This window comes from Panthera pardus, unplaced genomic scaffold (assembly GCF_024362965.1).
Source record: "Panthera pardus isolate Hobbes unplaced genomic scaffold, ASM2436296v1 HiC_scaffold_13, whole genome shotgun sequence".
In the NCBI taxonomy this organism is placed as follows: domain Eukaryota; kingdom Metazoa; phylum Chordata; class Mammalia; order Carnivora; family Felidae; genus Panthera; species Panthera pardus.
The window spans coordinates 164,239,824-164,258,902 of NW_026526688.1; the positions used below are offsets into that span (position 1 = coordinate 164,239,824).

Consider the following 19,079-nt stretch of genomic DNA (forward strand, 5'->3'; position numbering starts at 1 on the left):
ATGGTCTTAAAAAATAAAATGAATGAAAAAGTATATTTGTGTCTTCTCATTTTTAAAAAAATGTTTATTTATTTTTTGGAGACAGAGAGAAAAGAGAGCAAGCGAGAGAGAGAGAGAGCGCAGGGGAGGGACAGAGAGTGAGGGGAGACAGAGGATCCAAAGCAGGCTCTGCACAGACAGCAGAGAGCCCGATGTGGGGCTTGAACTCAGGGACCTGAGATCATCTCCTGAGCCAAAGTCGGGTGCTTAATTGACTGAACCACCCAGGAGCCCCTGTGTTTTTTCATTTTTCTATAACAAACATTTACTGGAAAGAAAAGGGTAGAAAAAAGTATGAAATAGTGAGTTTTAAAAACAGCCTTTCCAAAGTTTGGATTTTTGTAAAAGTAAAGCAATATTGACTACTTAGGCCAGGTTAAGGTCAAACGTGAGAATTCTCTTTTTAAAAAGAAAAAAGCCTCCCTCCCTTTCCCCCAGTCTTCTGGCCCAAAAAAAGGAAGAAAAAATGTGCTATGCATGTAAGATTATAGAAACAGTACAAAAGTAGAACTAAGATATCAAGTACATACATAGAGAAAAATTACTACTTAAAATAGTATTTCTTTCTTCTACACTCTTCTAAAATCCATAGCTTAACTCAGTATTTCTGACCATTGGCAAAGCAATGTGTAGAACATACAGACAAATGTGACATCGTACTATTTCTCAAGGGGCTTACAACCAAGTAGTGCAGGCAGGAAAAAAAACAATGATTTCAGGGCAAAATGAAATGAGCACTATCATAAAGGTGCAAAGGGCTGTGGAATGATGAGACAGGATAATTCATAACAAATGAGAAAAACTAGGCACAGCTTTTTGGAAAGGGGCATTGGAGCAGTCCTGAGAGGATGAGCGGCAATCTGACAGGCCACTGAGAATGGGGAAAGCATGTGCTTCCATCTGTGTTTATCACAGGAACAAAAGCAGGGTCTTGAAAATGTATATTAGGTTCAGGGAATAAGAATGAGTGCTGTAGAAAGGTAAAGCAGATGCGTGAGGGACAAAACAGGAAGACATAGCTGGGCCAGGTCGTGGAAGTCCTGGAAACTGTGCTCAGGAGAATGAACGTTATTCACTATCAGTGAATTCTGAGCAAAGGTGATATATGATCCAATCAGTTTCAGAAGAAAATTGATGGACATTTTTATGTTGAATAGATGAGACTGAACTAGGCAGTAGAGGTGACAAATACAAAAAAGAAGGATAGATATTAAAAACTAGAAGGATTACAAAAGAAAAAAAAAATAAGGTGACTGAAGTTTCTGGTTTGCCTACTGGGCAGATAAATGGTTTGGGGTGGAAGAACATAAGTTTTTCATTGTTTTTCTGTTTAGTTTGATGATGTAGTAAGTTGGACAGTGTAGTTTTGTCCGTATTCCCCAAGAGATAAGATGCCACACTTTAAACATATTTAGAATGTAGTATCTCAGAAATACCAACCTGAGCAGAAACTGGGGTGCTAATTTCTTCCTCTTTACTTTCTGATCTCCTCTGAAGCTTATTCTCTTCCCAGTGGTTATTTATTTAATCACCAGCATTTCAAGTCCTCACCCCTTTATGTCCTCACTCTATACTATATTCCTTTTCCTAAGAAATCTCATTCATACCTATCACATCAGTTATTACCAAAGTCCAAAAACTCCCCATTATTTATATCTCCAGTCCCAAGTTTTCCTGGGCTTCAGTCCCATATGTGCTGCCCATTTAATGTCTCCTCTATGGAGCCACTGGCACCTCAGAGCCAACATTTCCACATTCAAAGCCATGATTTTCCCGCTAAAATTTAACTCTCTTCCTGGGGTTCTGACCTCAAATGATTAGTAACATTCATCCTGTCACACAAGCTGGAAACCTAGATCATTGATACTTCTCCCTTACTTCCTCAAATTTGGCTCATTCAGTTTTCCATCCACATCTCTTCATCTCCACTACCATCAACACACACTGCCCAGCTATCATTATCAACCCCCCCCCCGCCCCGCAAAAGCACCGTACATTCATTCACTTCTAGCCTTCTCCAATCTACTCTCCATACTCCAGCTAAGCATGACCTTAACCAAAATGCAAACCTAATCACGTCTTCCTGCTCATACATACCACACCCTTGAACAACACCCTCCAATCTTTCTATTGCTTTTATTTTTATTTTTTTTTAGAGAGCGAGCGAGCGAGCATGAGCAGGGGAGAGGGGCAGGAGACAGAGACAGAGAGAATTTTAAGCAAGCTCCACGCTCAGCATGGAGCCTGCTGTGGGACTTGATCCCACAACCCGAGAATCATGATTTGTGCTGAAATCAAGAGTCAGACGCTCAACCAACTGAGCCACCCAGATGCCCCTTTCCATTGCTTTTAGAATAAGGCCTAAAACCTTTTCTTAAAAAAAAAGTATTTACTTATTTTGAGAAAGAGAGAGAACAGGGAAGGGGCAGAGGGAGAGAGAGAAATCCCAAGCAGTCTCCATCCTGTCAGCACCGAGCCCGACACAAGCCCAACACGGGGCCCAACACCACAAACCCTTAGATCATGGCCTGAGCTGAAACCAAGAGTCAGAGGCTTAACTGACTGAGTCATCCAGGTGCCCCAAGTCCAAAACCTTTAGCATAATCTATAAGGGCTTGCAAAGTCTGGCTCCTACATATCTTTCTCACATCTCTCCCTTCCCTACTCTTCTCCAGCCACCAACTTGGCTTTTTCCAGGTCTCGTGCGTGCCATACTCTCCCCGCATGCTTGCACAGGCCTCCCACAGAGCCTCTGCACACACTGTGTTCTCTACCTGGAATACCCTTATTCCCTCTTTCGCCTTCCCCCTTAAACCACTCAAATTTTTCTAAATCTTTAGGACTCAGGTCAAACATTGTCTCCTGAAGTAAAATCCCTATTTCTCAAAGCAAAGCACTCTGTACCATTCTTTTATTACGTATCACCAGTTATAAAAATTATTTGTATTAGTACATTTCCCCTAGTAGATGATAAACTCCATGAGCGCAGGTATGCTATTAGTTTTTATCATGTATCCTCTACCCTCTCCCCAAAGTCTGAAATATATCAGGCTCTCAGTAAATATTAACTGAATATATGTATGAATGAATGAGATTAAGTTGAAGAGAGGCCGCTGGATACCATATGAATGGATGAAATAATGAAAACAGACAGAAGCCAGGCAAAAGAGACCTCTGTCACCCTAAACTTAAAAGGTGGACAGATGGGGGATTGGGGAAACGGGACATTTAATGGATACAGAATTGTACAGTATGGGATGATGAAAAAGTTCTGGAGATGGTCAGTGGTGATGGCTGCACAGCAATGTGACTGTACTCAATGCCACTGAACTGTAGATTTAAAAAAATGGTTAAAAAAATAAAAAATAAAAATAAAAAATGGTTGGGGCGCCTGGGTGGCTCAGTTAATTAAGCGTCTGATTCTTGATTTCGGCTCAGCTCATGATCCCCAGTTCATGGGATTAAGAGGATTCTCTCTCCCTCTCTCTCTCTGCCCCTCCCCCACCTGGGCAGCACACATTCTCTCTCTCAAATACACTTAAAAGAACAATTTTTAAAAATGGTTAAAGTGGTAAATTTTAAGCTATGTAAAGTTTCCAATTAAAAAAAAAAGATGGACAAAGAAGGAAGAGCCTTCAAAGACAGCTTCAAAGAAAATAGTAGGAAGGGTGAGACAGGGTAAAAAATACAATGCACTATCATGGGGCGCCTGGGTGGCTCAGTCAGTTAAGCATCCGACTTCGGCTCAGGTCATGATCTTGCGGCTCTTGAGTTCAAGCCCCGTGTTGGGCTCTGTGCTGACAGCTCAAAGCCTGGAGCCTGCTTTGGATTCTGTGTCTCCCCCACTCTCTGCGCCCGGCCCCTCCAACTCGTGCTGTGTCTCGCTCCGTCTATCAAAAATAAATAAATATTAAAAAAAAAAACATTTTAAAAAATACAATGCACTATCATAAACAATAAGAGAAGAACATCTTCGGGACAAGTAGTAGAGCACGGCAAGGAAGCTGAGTGGGACTGAACAGAAACCATTCTCTTAGAATACAATAGCTGTATTCCCAGGAAGCTCTGACTTATCACAGAAATACATCTAATATCTCCTCACCAACTTGGAAAAGGGGGGATTTAGGACTAAGGTTGAAATTTGGAATAGCCAAATAGTTGTTTTTTCTTTTTATTTTTTTAAGTTTATCTATCCACTGAGGGGTGGGAAGAAGAGGCACAGAGAGGCAGAAAGAGAGGGAGAGGACCCCAAGCAGGCTCCACACTGTCAGCACAGAGCCCGAAGTGGGGCTCGAACTCACGAACCCATGAGATCATGACCTGAGAGGGAATCAAGCATCAGAGGCTTAACCGACTGAGCCATCCAGGTGCCCCTTTTCCTTTGACTATGTATTACACTTATAGCTGTACCTACTGCTCTGTGCATATAGCTATAAAATCTAAACACTGTCAAACAAATCCAGTACTTGATTACACCTAGTTTTGGTTCAAGAGTAACAGTTTCTCTTACACACTCCCACTACCTTTAATACCTTGTTATAATAAAGCAAAAAGCTACTTCACTCAAATTGCTATTTTTGAGGTGTTATTTTGGTTTTCCCCAAGTCCAATTGACTAATTGCCAATTGCTAATAGTTCCTATTTTTTAGGATGTTTTAAACCAAGGTTTGGTAAACTGCAGCCTGTGAGCCAATTCCAGCCCACCACTTCTTTTTGTAAATAAAGCTTCCCTGGAACACAGCCATGCCCATTCATTTACGTATTATCTATGGCTGCTTGCGTCCAAGAAGGGCAAAGGGGAGTAACTGCAACAGAGACCTCATGGCCCACAAAGCCTAAGATGTTTACTATCTGGCTATTTACAGAAAAGGTTTGCCAATGCGTTTATATGTTTATTTATCGACTGTCTGCCACCCCCGTTAGAATATAAGCTCTGGGAAGTAAGGGACTTTTTCGGCTATCTTATTCATTGCAATATCCTCAGAGTTGAGAACAACACCTAGCACAAAGTAGGTTATGAACATATACTGCTGAATAATGACAACTCCTAACTGTAAAATATACTTACCTTATTTCTAAGGTGAGATACAACAGTAATGGAAAGTTGTTCCTAAAGATATTTTTAATAAACATCTAAATAATATCACCTAACTGGAATGAGTTAGAAATTTTCCAGTTATTCTGAATTGTCTACTACCTTGTCTAGATATTTTTAATAATTTGGAGGCGCCTGAGTGGCTCAGTCAGTTAACTATCTAACTTTGGTTCAGGTCATGATCTCGTGGTTCATGGGTTCAAGCCCCATGTCGGGCTTAGTGCTGACAGCTCAGAGCCTGGAGCCTGCTTCAGATTCAGTGTCTCTCTCTCTGCCTGTCCCTCTCCTACTTGCCCTCTCTCTCTCTCTCTCAAAAATAAACAAACATTAAAAAAAACTCTTATGAATAGAATTTAAATCAAGCTCCAGGATACAATTCTAAAAACACTTAATATTCAGAAAAAAAAAAAATTTAATTGCATAAAGGCTACTGCTTTTCCAAAAAGGATCCTCTATACACAAGGAAAAAGTAACACAGAAGTATACACAAGGAAAAAGCTCACAGAAGTTAAATAATGCACAGAGTCACAGAGTAACTAAGTGCTAGAATGAGAATGGGGTCTCTTTGGTTCCCAGCCTGTATGTTTCCACCACATCAGAATTTCCCAAGGGTGGTGAGAGAACTTTAGATGATACCAAACATATTTTTAATAGTTATTTGTTTTAACTTATATTAGAAAAAAAAAGCCCTATCATATAAACCCCATTATTTCATGGATATTATTCTTTAGGATGAAGTGAAATAAAAATGAGAAGACTGCAGCAAAAAGCTATTAAGTAAATTTAACAGGGTATTATGTAATTTAACAAGCTATTAAGTAAACAAGGTTATGTGCATATGGTAAAAACCCATGATGGCATGCACAAGACTAAGAAACCACCAAGCAAAGAACTGCCTTCCTAAAAACATACCAACTCAACATCTATCTGTTTTTTGATTAAAGAAAGCAAGGAGATGAACTTACAAGTAAAATTATAGACATACCTGACATAGTTTGATCAAGTTTGTGGATAAGAGACTTTTTAGCACATTCGACATCAGGACTTGGGTAATCCAAAACTTGCCTGCACCAAACTAGTGGACTAACTGATTTCTGCATTGGTGTAAGTTTTTTCTTTGGTGATGAATACAGCCTAGAAGAAAACAAAAACAAAAACAAAAATAAAAGGTTAACATTCATTATTAAGCACAAGTTATAAGACAGGGATCCTTATGGACAGATTTAAATTAAGAGGGGGGTGTTGTAGGTGTCATGGAATGTCTTTAAAATCACCTACATTTTACTTTGTGTATAAAAAGAAAATGACACTACAACCATCAATATTAACCCATATTTCAAATGTTAAATAAACCCAAATGAAGCCAACTGTCTTAATTCTAAAATAGGTCTTATTTTTCTTTTAGTCTCATTACAAAAACTATGAGGAAACATCTGTCTTTACAATAGTTCGGTCTGTTTTCAGTAGTACTTGATCAACTCCCTAATATAACCATATCATTAAGTACTGTCTTGAAGACAGTATGAGATAAATACCTTGTTTTCCACCTGCCAGTTCACTTCCTACCACAAACCACACAAAAATCTCCCATTAGCAATCCATTCCCTTTAGTTAAGCAGTACCCACTCTTGTAGCCTTCTTTTCAAATCATGACACATCAGAAAAAAGCAATACTTTAAATCCTTAATAACTTAATATGAATGCATTTATGAAATTTACTTCAGTCTCAGGAAAAAGAATAGGACAGTATACTTTATAAGCTCCTGGGGAAGGTATGGGCAGAAGACAGGAGAGTGATACCCTTGAATTTCCTACTTCACAGTTTTTTCCTCAGATTGGTCCAGATTATGTCAATTGATATTAATTTATTTCAAATGTGATACCATATGAAAAATGTGAAGTTACTTAAATTCTAATCAGAATGGTTTCCAAATTAAGACACTTTGAGTGGAATTTATGAAGTAAACAACAGTATGCTTTATCTACAGAGTTAAATGTCTCCATAAGACCAGGAGTTAGTAATTTCACATTTTATATTAATCAAGTTAGGGCAATCAAATAAAATGTGTTCTGGTATAAACATTTAAATATATCTCTATAGTACCAGAATTGACAAACTACTTTCTAGTGACCCAATGTACATTTTCCATCCCTTTTCTCATCTCCCCTATCTATAAATTAAGTCACTCACATCAACTAGTTAGCTCTGATCAAGAAAATCAAAACTAATAGGGTAAACAATCATTTCTCTAGTCAACAATCCATGGTCATTTGGATAAAAATGAAATAAAATCTCAATTTATGAAATACCTTAATAACAGTTCAAAAAGAAAACGAAACCAATGGGGTTCATTCTCTTTCCATCTTAAATACTAAAAATGTTTCATAATAAATCTCTACCTCAGCATTCCATTTTAATTGTGATAACTATCATATATAGGTATTTTAGGTTAGAAATATTTAGCAAACAAAACTATAGATGAATAAACATTAACAAAATCACTTTATGATCATTACTCTTTCAACATATAACTTTTCCCTACACTACTGGTTTCACACAATTTAATCACATGACTCATGTGTACTTAGTATGTTCCTCTACTGTTAGCTGTAAAACTAACTGTAAAAAGTTCAAGGATCAGGAATGAGCCTCAAAAACATGCTCAAAGTAACCAGACACAAAAAACACACATACTGTATGATTCCATTTATACATAATGTCTAGAAAAGGACACACCAGAAAGTAGATTAGTCATTGTCTAGGACTAGAAGAGGTAGGAATGGGGAAGAGATTTCTTTCAGAGTGATATAAATGTTCTAAAATTACATGGTGGTGATGGCTGTGGTAACAATGTCATGACTGTAAATATACTAAATTCTTGAATCTTATGATGCATTTTATTGCATATATATATTATAAAGATATGGGTAAATTCTATATTATATAAATTATATCCTGATAAAGTTTTTATTAAAAAATTATAAGGTGCTTTTAGAATCTTTAAAAATACAGAATGTACTATAAACTAAATGACTAAAACAATAATTCAAAATCAATTACACTAAGCCATCATATCTCTTATACCCTATGAATGGTAGCTCTCCTGTTTTTGTCAATGGAACCATAATTCCTTCAGTTACAAAAGCCAAAAACTCAAATTTTGGGTTCCTCCATCTGTTTTATTTCCTACCTTCACCAATAATCTATCACCAAGTCTTGCTGATCCTACATGTACAAACTTACCTTTTCCTCCACCATTCCTATATTTACTTCCCTAACTGGCAACAGAGAATGCACCTTCCTTCCATTAACAGATAAAAGTTAATGTAGTAACCTGTACATTCCTAGAGTGATGAAAAGAGGGAGACTGATTCAATAATCCGAGTATGCCAACTATCTCTTATCACTCTATCTTCTTAGTTCAGTGCCCCATTACTACCCTCAAGTCTAAAAATGGAGGCCTATGGCCCAAATGGCATTGGCAAAAAATTATTCTTTGGTCAAGGAACCTTTGGTTGAGGTTTCAAAGTATTTCTAAACCTGACAGAGGACACGTGAACTGGGTTGTAGCATGTAACTGGATCCTCTTTTAGCAAGACCAAGATGTTTCAGTCCCTGAATTTTTAAAGAAAATCCTAAACAAAAATATTTGAATACATATCATCTCCTTTGTTTGTTTCTTACAAACACATAGACTTCTTCAAAATAACTATTTCGTGAGCTAAAAACATTTTTCTCACTGGTGCTTTTGAAGTTTTTAAATAATATTTAATAACTTAATAATGTTGAATCAAAAGGGACTTATTTCTGATGGGCACAGCCAGTACATAGGTGGCTAATACAACTTACAAGGGTTGGGATTTGTCAAGTTTTCACCTGCCAAGAAAACTTGAAATGTATAACTTCATTACCCTAATTCGGCTAAAATTAAGTCATAGAGGCCCAGTGGGGAGCTGAGCCTCCACTCCTACCCAGCATCAACAAGGCAGGAGGCAGTGTGGAGTGAGCATCTCATCTCCCTTTACCAGTTCTCTACATGTCAGTAGGGCCCAGTATAGAGTTGATTTTACACCCCATCCATCTGGAAGAAGATAGTGTGAGCCAGGGCCCCACTCTTGCTGACATGATGTCAGCATGACCTGGCAGAGAGCTGAACGTCTATCCCACGCACTATACCTAGACAAAACTGCTTACTAAAAAAGAAGAAATATGATTAGGAGTTTCACAATATAATACACAGAATATCAGGGATACAACTGGAAATCACTCACCATACCAAGAAAACAGTTAAAGTTGGGACGAAGAACAGAAACAATGAAGTCAAACTGAAAACAAAAACCAAAATGGCAGACATAAATCCAACCACACCAATAATTACACTAAATTGAATAGACTATAACCAATCTATTCAAAAGGCAGAGATGGTCGGACTGAATTAAAAAGAAAAAAAAAAAAAAAAGACCCAGGCGCTTGGATGGCTCAGTTGGTTAAGCATCCAACATAGGCTCAGGTCATAATTTCATGGCTCATGAGTTCGAGCCCAGCATCAGGCTCTGCACTTTCTTTCTCTCTCTCCCCCCTCTCTCCCCAACACTCTCTCTCTCAAAATAAATAAATTTTGAAAAATCAAACAATAAAACAAGACCTAACTATATTTTTCTGTAGAAGAAACACCTTAGATTCAAAGTCACAAGTAGGTTGAAACTAAAAGACGGGAAGATATACCATGAGAATAGTAACCATAAAAGAGCTGGAACTTAAGAAATATTACTGGAGACAAAGAGAGATCAATACATCAGGAAGATATAACAATCAAATAAAAAGATACCTAATAACAGTAATAGAATAAAAAGAAAAAGAGACAACTGAGAAATTTTATTTGGAGTTTTCAATAGCACCCTCTTAAGAGCTGAAAAAAGAGCTACATGGAAAAATCAGTAAGAATTTAGAAGTCTTGAACATTATCAAGCAATTTTACTTAACTGACAATTATGGGGCACTCTACCCATCAATAAAAGAACAGATGTTCTTTTTAAGTACACATGGGACATTCTTCAGGTCAGATCAATCTGACCATGAAAAAGTCTTTCTGAATTTAAAATAACTGAAATTCTTCAAAGTTTGTTCTCTGACCACAATGGAATTACATTAGAAATCAACAGAAAGAAATGTAGTAAATTCCAAATATTTGGAAATTAAACAACACACTTAAAAATAACCACAGGTCAAATAATAGATCACAAGGGAAATTAGAAAATATCTTTAACTGAAAAAAACAAAAATAAAACATACCACTAATTATGTGATGAAGACAGTGAAGTACTTAGAGGAAAATTTATAATTTTTAGCACATATTAGGAAAGAAAAGAGGTCTCGAATCAACAATCTAATCATAAAAAATAAGAGCAAATTAAACCCAAGGCATCAGAAGGGAGGAAAATATAAATATTAGTAGTAATCAGTGAAATAGAAAAATAGAGGGAAAAAAATAGAAACCAAATATGGTTCTTTGAAAAGATTCTAAAAATGCAATATCTTTAGATTTACCAAAAAAAAAAGGTGAGAAAATACTAATTACAAAAATTAGAAATAAAGAGTGAACACTGCTACAAACAGGATTATAAGGGAATATTATGAACAGTTTATGCAAACAGGTTAGATAGGATATACAACTTCCTAGAAAGATACAAGTTACCAAATGGGACTCACAGAGAAACAGAGAATCTGAAGAGATTTACAAAAAGAAATTGAATTAGTAATTAGAAATCTTCCTGTAAAGAAAAACAACCCATGCCCAAATGCCTTTACCTATTAATGTTATCATCACCAAGGAAAAAATAATACCAAATCCTACACAAACTCTTTCAGAAAAATAGATCTAATGGTGAAAGAATGAATTCTTCTAGAACTGGGAATAAAGTTAAGGATGCAAGCTCTCATCATTTCTATACAATGCTACACTAGAGTGTCTCACCAGTTTCACAAGGCAAGGAAAAGTAATTAAAGACATCATATGAAAGAAGGAAGCAAAACAGTCTTTATTCACAGCCAACATGATCCTGTATATAGAAATGCCTTCGCAGGAATCTACCAAACCAAAAACACCCAACTAGAATAAATGTATTTAGTAAGGTTGTAGGATACAGGATTGACAGGCAAAACAATCATTTGTATATCTATATATTATTTCAAATATGAAATAACAAATGAAGTATAAGAGTTGTACACTAAAAACAGTAAAACACTGAGATAAATTAAAGAAAACTTAAATAAATGAAAGATGTACTATGTTCATAGACCTTAAGACTCAATATTGTCAAGATGTCAGTATTTCCAAACTGATCTACACAACACAATCTCTAAAAACAAATCTCAGCAGGCCTCTTTTATAGATATTGACAAGCTAATTCTAAAAGTTATATGAAAATGTAAAGAGCAAAGAATGTCAAAGCAATTTTGAAAAAGAAAAACCCTTAAAAAAAAAAAAAAAAGCCCTGAAAATCTCTGGTCTTGCTTTCTTCTGATCCCTTCTATATAATGACGCTTAGTTGTTCTCTAAAATATGAATTTGAGTGTATTAACATACCTGTGCTAAAAATTCTGTGCCAGTTTCCTTTTGCCCTTATGATAGAGTCTTATCCAAAAAAAAAAAAAAAAAAAAAAAAAGGCCCCCACAGCCCTTTCAGGCATCAGCGGTGATCTGTTTCAGTACTTTTTTAAAAAGCTGCATTTCTCACTTTCATCCACCACCCAAATTTTAATAGCAACCATATGGTACTAATTTCTATTCCTGGAAAGCCCAACACTTTTGCTTCTAGGTCACACATGCATGTTGTTCCCTCTGCCTGAAACAAGCTCAATTCTTTTTGCTTATCTCATCCTCCCTTGCCCAACCTTGGTCAGACCATTCCTACTTTTGACTGTGTCTCAGCTTAAATGTCACTTAATCAGGGAAACCTTCCTAACCACCTCTCATAAGACTAGTACTATAGGTGTGCCTGGCCTGGATGGCTCAGTCAGTTAAGTGACCTGCTTGATTTTAGCTCACGTCACAATCTCATGGTTTATAAGTTCGAGCTCCTCATTGTCAGTGCAGAGCCTGGTTGGGATTCTGTCTCTCCCTCTCTCTCTCTTTCAAAATAAATAAATGAAACTAAAAAAACAAAAATAAAAAACGACTAGTAGTAAATAGTGAAGCAAGGTGTTTTAACAAAGCATCTTTGCAGCCACCTAAATATGCCTTGTTAAAAAGGAAATTCCACCTCTAACATCCACTCTAGTTACAAAAGACTTAACTTTATACTTCGTTCATTTTTGTCTTTTTGAAGTTTTTAAGTTGGTATTTATAAGTTGAAAAAAGACATTTAAAAAAATGTACTAGTGACAAAAATGCTAAAACATTGGGTGAACCTCAAAAACATTACGCTAAGTAGTAGCTAGCCACAAAAGACCATGTACTATATGAGATCATCTACATGGAATGTCTGGATAGGCCAAACTAGGAGACAAAAAGTAGATTAATGGTTGCCTAGGGATAGGAGAGGGGGTAGGGAGAAGAGAAATGGGAAGTGACTGCTAATGGGTACATGGTTTCTTTGGGGAATGTTAAAAATATTCTGAAACAAGACTATGATAATGGTTGTACTATTTTGTAAATATACTAGAAACCAATGAATACTAAAAACCACAGTACACTTTAAATAGGTGAATCTTATACTATGTAAGTTATAGTTTATAAATTAATTGGCCCTTGGGGCACCTGGGTGGCTTAGTTGGTTAAGTGTCTGACTCTTGATTTCGGCTCAGGCCATGATCTCATGGTTCATGGGGTTGAGCCCTGCATCAGGCTCTGCACTGACAGCAAAGAGCCTGCTTGGGATTCTCACTCTCCCTCTCCCTCTGACCCTACCCAGCTTGTGCACTCTCTCTCAAAATAAATAAACTTAAAAAAGAAAAAGAGAGCGAGAACATTAAAAAAAAGAAATTGGCCCTCGAGATATTACTTTTTCCCTTAGATCATTACAGAAGAATTAAAAATCATTAAATATAATTTATGTATATTGTTAAATACTGAGAGAACTAGTAGGAATATAAGAATATTAATATTATGAAACTGACAGTAATAACGCACATTTTGGCCCATATGCCACACATGCCTGTATAATATGACTGATGATAAGAACAACTAAGAATGCAACTTTATTATTTTTTAAAAGATGTAACAACTTTCAGTAATATAAGAATGTATAAATGTAAGGAGTGATAACAACCCTCCTCCCCCTACCAATTCTATCCCCTCAAATTATTTGCAGTTTGGAATATGTCTCTCCTGACTTTCCAATGAATGTATAATAGACATATAATTAAATGATAGGAAGGGAAACTGGAGTTAATTAAATGATAGGAAGGGAAACTGGAGTTTACTTTGCTGAATTTATGGTAACCACAGTAATCACTTTTCATACTGTAGTTAGCTAAAAGCAAAGTAGTGAAGCTAAGAACAACAAAGATTTAATTTTAAGGTAAAAATAAAATTATATTAAAATTATTACTGAAATCTATGTCTTTAATAATTAGTCAACTTTCTACAGGCCAAGAAAAATAATCAGATTTTAATACCTCAAAACCAAACTTCTCTATTTATTATGGCATATTCAAGACAAAAAACAAAAACAAAAAACCCAAAAAACAAAAAAACAGAGCCTGTCTTCACAGTTTCAATGCACAATCCCTGGCACAGTGACTGACATTTAGAGACGGCCAAATACTTGCATCTGAATGAAGACTGAATAAAACAACCATGATTACAATATTAAAAAATGTATATGAAAAAAAGATAAAGGAAACATACCAAAGTAAGATCAGGGTGACTATTCTGAGATTGTAATTTTGTTTCTATTTTTATAATTTTATGATTTTGTAAAACTTTCATTAATAGAAGTATCTTTGGTTTTACCCACAACTAAAAATAATTTAGTAATTCTAAACTCTTAGGATACATTGCTTTATAAAGATTTACTAAGCTTTCTCAATCAGTAAGGCAATAATAAGTGCTATTATTATTATTTGTATTTTACTAAATGTTTATTACATGCCAGGAATGATTTCAATATTTTAAATATACTAACTCTGGGAATGTAAGCTGGTGCAGCCACTCTGGAAAACAGTATGGAGGTTCCTCAAAAAATTAAAAATAGAACTACCCTACGACCCAGCAATTGCACTACTAGGCATTTATCCATGGGATACAGGTGTGCTGTTTCAAAGGGACACATGCACCCCCATGTTTATAGCCGTACTATCAACAATAGCCAAAGTATGGAAAGAGCCCAAAAGTCCATCGATGGATGAATGGATAAAGAAGATGTGGTGTATACACACACACACACACACACACACACACAATGGAGTATTACTCAGCAATCAAAAAGAAATGAAATCTTACTATTTGCAACTACGTGGATGGAACTGGAGGGTATTATGCTAAGTGAAATTAGTCAGAGATAGACAAAAATCATATGACTTCACTCACATGAGGACTTTAAGAGGCAAAACAGATGAACATAAGGGAAGGGAAACAAAAATCATATAAAAACAGGGAGGGGGGACAAAACAGAAGAGACTCATAAATATGGAGATCAAACTGAGGATTACTGGAGGGGTTGTGGGAGGGGGGACAGGCTAAATGGGTAAGGGGTACTAAAGAATCTACTCCTGAAGTCATTGTTGCACTATATGCTAATTTGGATGTAAATTTAAAAAAATAAAATTAAAAAAAATAAAAATAAATATACTAACTCAATCTTCACAACAAAGCCATGAATAGGTGCTATCAGAATCCCCATTATACAGATAAGGTCACCAAGGCACAATGAGATAAATGACAGAGATATAAATGTCCAAAGTGACATAGTTATTAAGTGACAAAACTAGGATTACTCCAGAACCTACTCTCTTAAGTATTATGCTTTAGTGCCTAAGGAGGCCCCTGGCTGGCTCAGTCAGTAGAGCATGGAACACTTGATCTCAGGGTCCTGAGTTCAACCCACATTAGGGGGTAGAATTTACTTAACAAAGAAGAAAAAAAAAAAAAAAAAGACTTCAACATAGTAGTCATTCTAATGGTTCCTGCTGTTCCCTGTTCTCTTTTCCTAAGCCCTACCAACCATAAAGTATAAAGTTGTAATCGATCCCACTATTACAATAAAAAAAATCACAACTCAACTGAAGAAATCTTCATTTCATATATGTAATAAGGGACTTTTTGAAATTTTAGATTAATTATGCCATTAACTATTATATTTAGTCCATTAGCTGACTTGCAGGCATATATACTACATTTATATGAAGAAATATAAAATACTCTTCTGGTTTTCAGAGGACTGTCATCAGTATTACTAATAATAATGGTAATTATTAGCAAGGCAAATTCATTAAGAAATTCTTACAGCAGTTTACAAGCACTGAAGTGACATTAGCTGCAGGGTAGGATACATATATAAACAGAAGGTATGACAGCAGAATACAACATGATTACCAAAACACAAAGCAGAGCAAGCAAACAGAAAAGAATGAAGAAAAGCTTTAAAGTAGTGGATTCTAAAGTTTTAGACAGTGATACTCTACGTTTCCATTTTCATTTCACAAACCTCTTGATTATCATTCCAGTATGGCAAGAGTTTTTTTAAGAAAATGAAAAGAATTTTGATATTCCCTGGAATTCTACAAAAGTGAGGCTGGAAATTACCTCTTTAAAAAGACAATCTTCTACTGTTGAGGCATAGCCACATACTGCTGGGAACAATAGTTACAGTGGGACCAACCTAGAGTGCCGCAATCAAAAATTGAATTGTTTGGTTTTTGGGGTTTTTTTTGTTTTGTTTTTGACAAAAGACATCAGGAAGGCTGGGAGTCTCAAACTATACCACCAGACTGTGCAAATTTTGACAATAGCTGTAAAGCAAGACAATCCTTATGCATACTGACTAAACATAGATTTTCAGCCACCATCACATACATAGATAACAATTACTACTCATAGTATTTTTTAGTCCACAGAGAACATACATGGTTATAGGTTTATACATATTTACATACAGATACGTAGGTTACATGTATATGTAAAAAACATGTACATTTTTTTTAACTTTTATTTATGTATTTTGAAAGAAAGAGAGAGAATGCCAGAGAGGGACAGTGGGGGGGGGGGGGGGGAAGAGGATCTGAAGTGGGCTCCGTGCTGACAGCAGAGAGCCTGATGTGGGGGCTCGAACTCACCAACCATGAGATCGTGACCTGAGCTGAAACCAAGAGTCAGATGCTTAAGTGACTGAGCCACCCAGGCACCCCAACATGTATTCTTTTGGAGCACCTTGCTTGTTAATAGCTAACTTTATTGGTGAAATGCCTTAAACAGTAATTTTATCTGTAGAAGCCATACAACTTACGGCTAACAAGTCGTAACTTTTAGCCAATGACATACCCTTCAAATCCCAGATAATAATGCATACTCTAATGACTTTTAGCAGTTTGTCCATTAAGGTTTGGTTTTAAAAATTAATAGGGGTGCTTGGGTGGCTCGATCATCTAAGTGTCCAACTCTTGATTTCAGCTCAGGTCATGATCTCAGAGTTTACAAATTCGAGCCCTCCATCGGGCTGTCTGCTGTTATCGCAGAGCCTGCTTCAGATCTCTCCCCCCTCTCTCTGTGCTCCCACTCATGCTCGCTCTCACTCTCTCAAAATAAATAAATGTTAAAAAATTTTAAATTAATATATTTTTCTTAAGAAAGTTTCTGCACAAATATCTGAGAAAAGGTATGAGAGCATAAAGTTAGAATCCACAAAAAACTGGAAACACAGGTTTATTAATACAATAAAGACTAAACAACTGTTCTATCAGAATTTTCTATTTGCAGTGCTCTTAAAGGTTCTAAACTTAGTTTCTTAAATTATGAAATTAAAATATTTTACCACTTTGTGAAAATACGAAGAATAGGAGGAATCTAAATACATGTATTTAGATACATATATGTTTAAATATTTGTATTTAAATATATGTGTTTATCGTCAACACTGGGTTAGCCTAAAATTACAGGTAACTGAAGTGCTACAGAAAACTTGGCAATATTCTTATGTTACATGCCAGAGTAGAGGTAAGAGAGAAGGGTACACTGTACTCTGTTCATAGAACTAAAGTTAATATTAGGACCAGCTCAGACATTCTCTTTTCTTTTTCTTTGGAGTTATATAAAAAGAAAGGTAAGAGTGGGTATGTGAGAATTCCTGACATATACTGTATATCGAAATGGTTAGAATGCATAAAATACTTTTGAGAAGCAAGAGGGACAGTGTTTTTAGAACTGGCATTGTCCTAGAAAGAAAACCCAATCTAGTCCTCCATTATTAACATTTGTAGTTGTGTGTCTATACAATTTATATATAATTATATAACTGTCTTTCATATGAGACTCCAAGCACCTCAAGGGCAGGAATAATACTTCCCATCAACTCTTATGCTCTACCTTCAACCTCAAAGAAACCTGTCTGGCACACAGTAAAAAAGGAATTTGATATTGCAGAATGAAATGAAGGAAATAATTATAAAGAATCCATAATAAGTGCATAAAAAGAATGCACTTTTTCTTGAAAAATTATACACAGAATCTATAGTTATTCTTGACTGTACCACTCAGTAACTCCAGTTGTTGGAGGGGCAGAACTAAATTCTTTCTATTTCAATTTATGTCCATTCCACCTCATTTGTTCCTTTCAAAATACCCACAACAATTAATCAGGATCTCTCCCAAGTGGCAGTAATCAAATTATCCCAGGGTCTTTAAGAGGATAAATTTAACTTATTCTCCGGTCCCTTAACTTTCTTCTTTTCCCATCAGTTTTTCCCGTATCACTTACTAAAGTTTAACTACCAAAGCTAGAAGTCATGACACAAGGGTCTGAAAATACATGTTACAAGTGTAAAAACTGAGCTCTTCTCTTTCTTCACACATTTTCTACATCACAGGATTTTTATTATTCTATCAACTGCCATCTCAGAGGATACAACTATAAATTTGTTCCTACTATTTTATTCTATATTTACTGGATACTTTTTTAATTTGAAGAAGTCTTATGTTTCATCATAACCAACTATCATTCTTTGGACATATATCATTTTCAATTTCAAACAATTCTAGTCCTAATTTTTTTCATGGGTGTCATCGAGCTCCGGAGGTTAACTATAACATCCCCCAAAATCAAATACCTCCAAACAAACATAAAACGGCAACAGTCAACGAATGAAAAATTTTATGCTAACCTTGACTATTTTCTCTCTCCCCGTATTCAATGTGTTCAATCAACACTTCCTATCCATTCATTAATGCCCCTAAAATCCATCCCTTCCTTTTCATTTCCACTAACTTCACCCAAGCCTAAACCCTCATCTCACCCAACATGAACAATTATAATAGTCTCAAGTGGTTTCCCCATACCTACTAGACTTCCCAAGCTATCCTCTACCCACTACCATTTAGCTAAAATACAGATCAGTATAACATTGTTTCGCAGCTCAAAAAACGTCCTCATCGGCTAGAGTCCCCAGCTTAATTTTCTTTTTTTTTTTTAATTTTTTTTTTTTTTAACGTTTATTTATTTTTGAGACAGAGAGAGAGACAGAGCATGAACGGGGGAGGGTCAGAGAGAGGGAGACACAGAATCTGAAACAGGCTCCAGGCTCTGAGCTGTCAGCACAGAGCCCGATGCGGGGCTCGAACCCACAAACCGTGAGATCATGACCTGAGCCGAAGTCGGCCGCTTAACCGACTGAGCCACCCAGGCGCCCCCCCCCAGCTTAATTTTCAAGATCCTTTTATCTGATCCAAAACTACATCCTCTGATCTTCTCTCCCATATACTCCAGTAAAAAAAAATAAATAAGAGTAAAA

General features: G+C 36.1%; 1 protein-coding gene across 2 annotated transcripts in view; it reads right to left on the reverse strand.

Moving 5' to 3' along the window:
* The window catches only part of SLAIN2 (SLAIN motif family member 2), a 72,547-nt gene that overhangs the window by 34,359 nt on the left and 19,109 nt on the right, over nucleotides 1-19,079 (reverse strand). For both annotated transcript variants that reach the window (XM_019412578.2, XM_019412586.2), the window contains exon 2: nucleotides 6,120-6,268. In XM_019412578.2, the coding sequence (XP_019268123.1) occupies nucleotides 6,120-6,268 (149 nt within the window). The remainder of the gene's footprint in view (nucleotides 1-6,119; nucleotides 6,269-19,079) is intronic.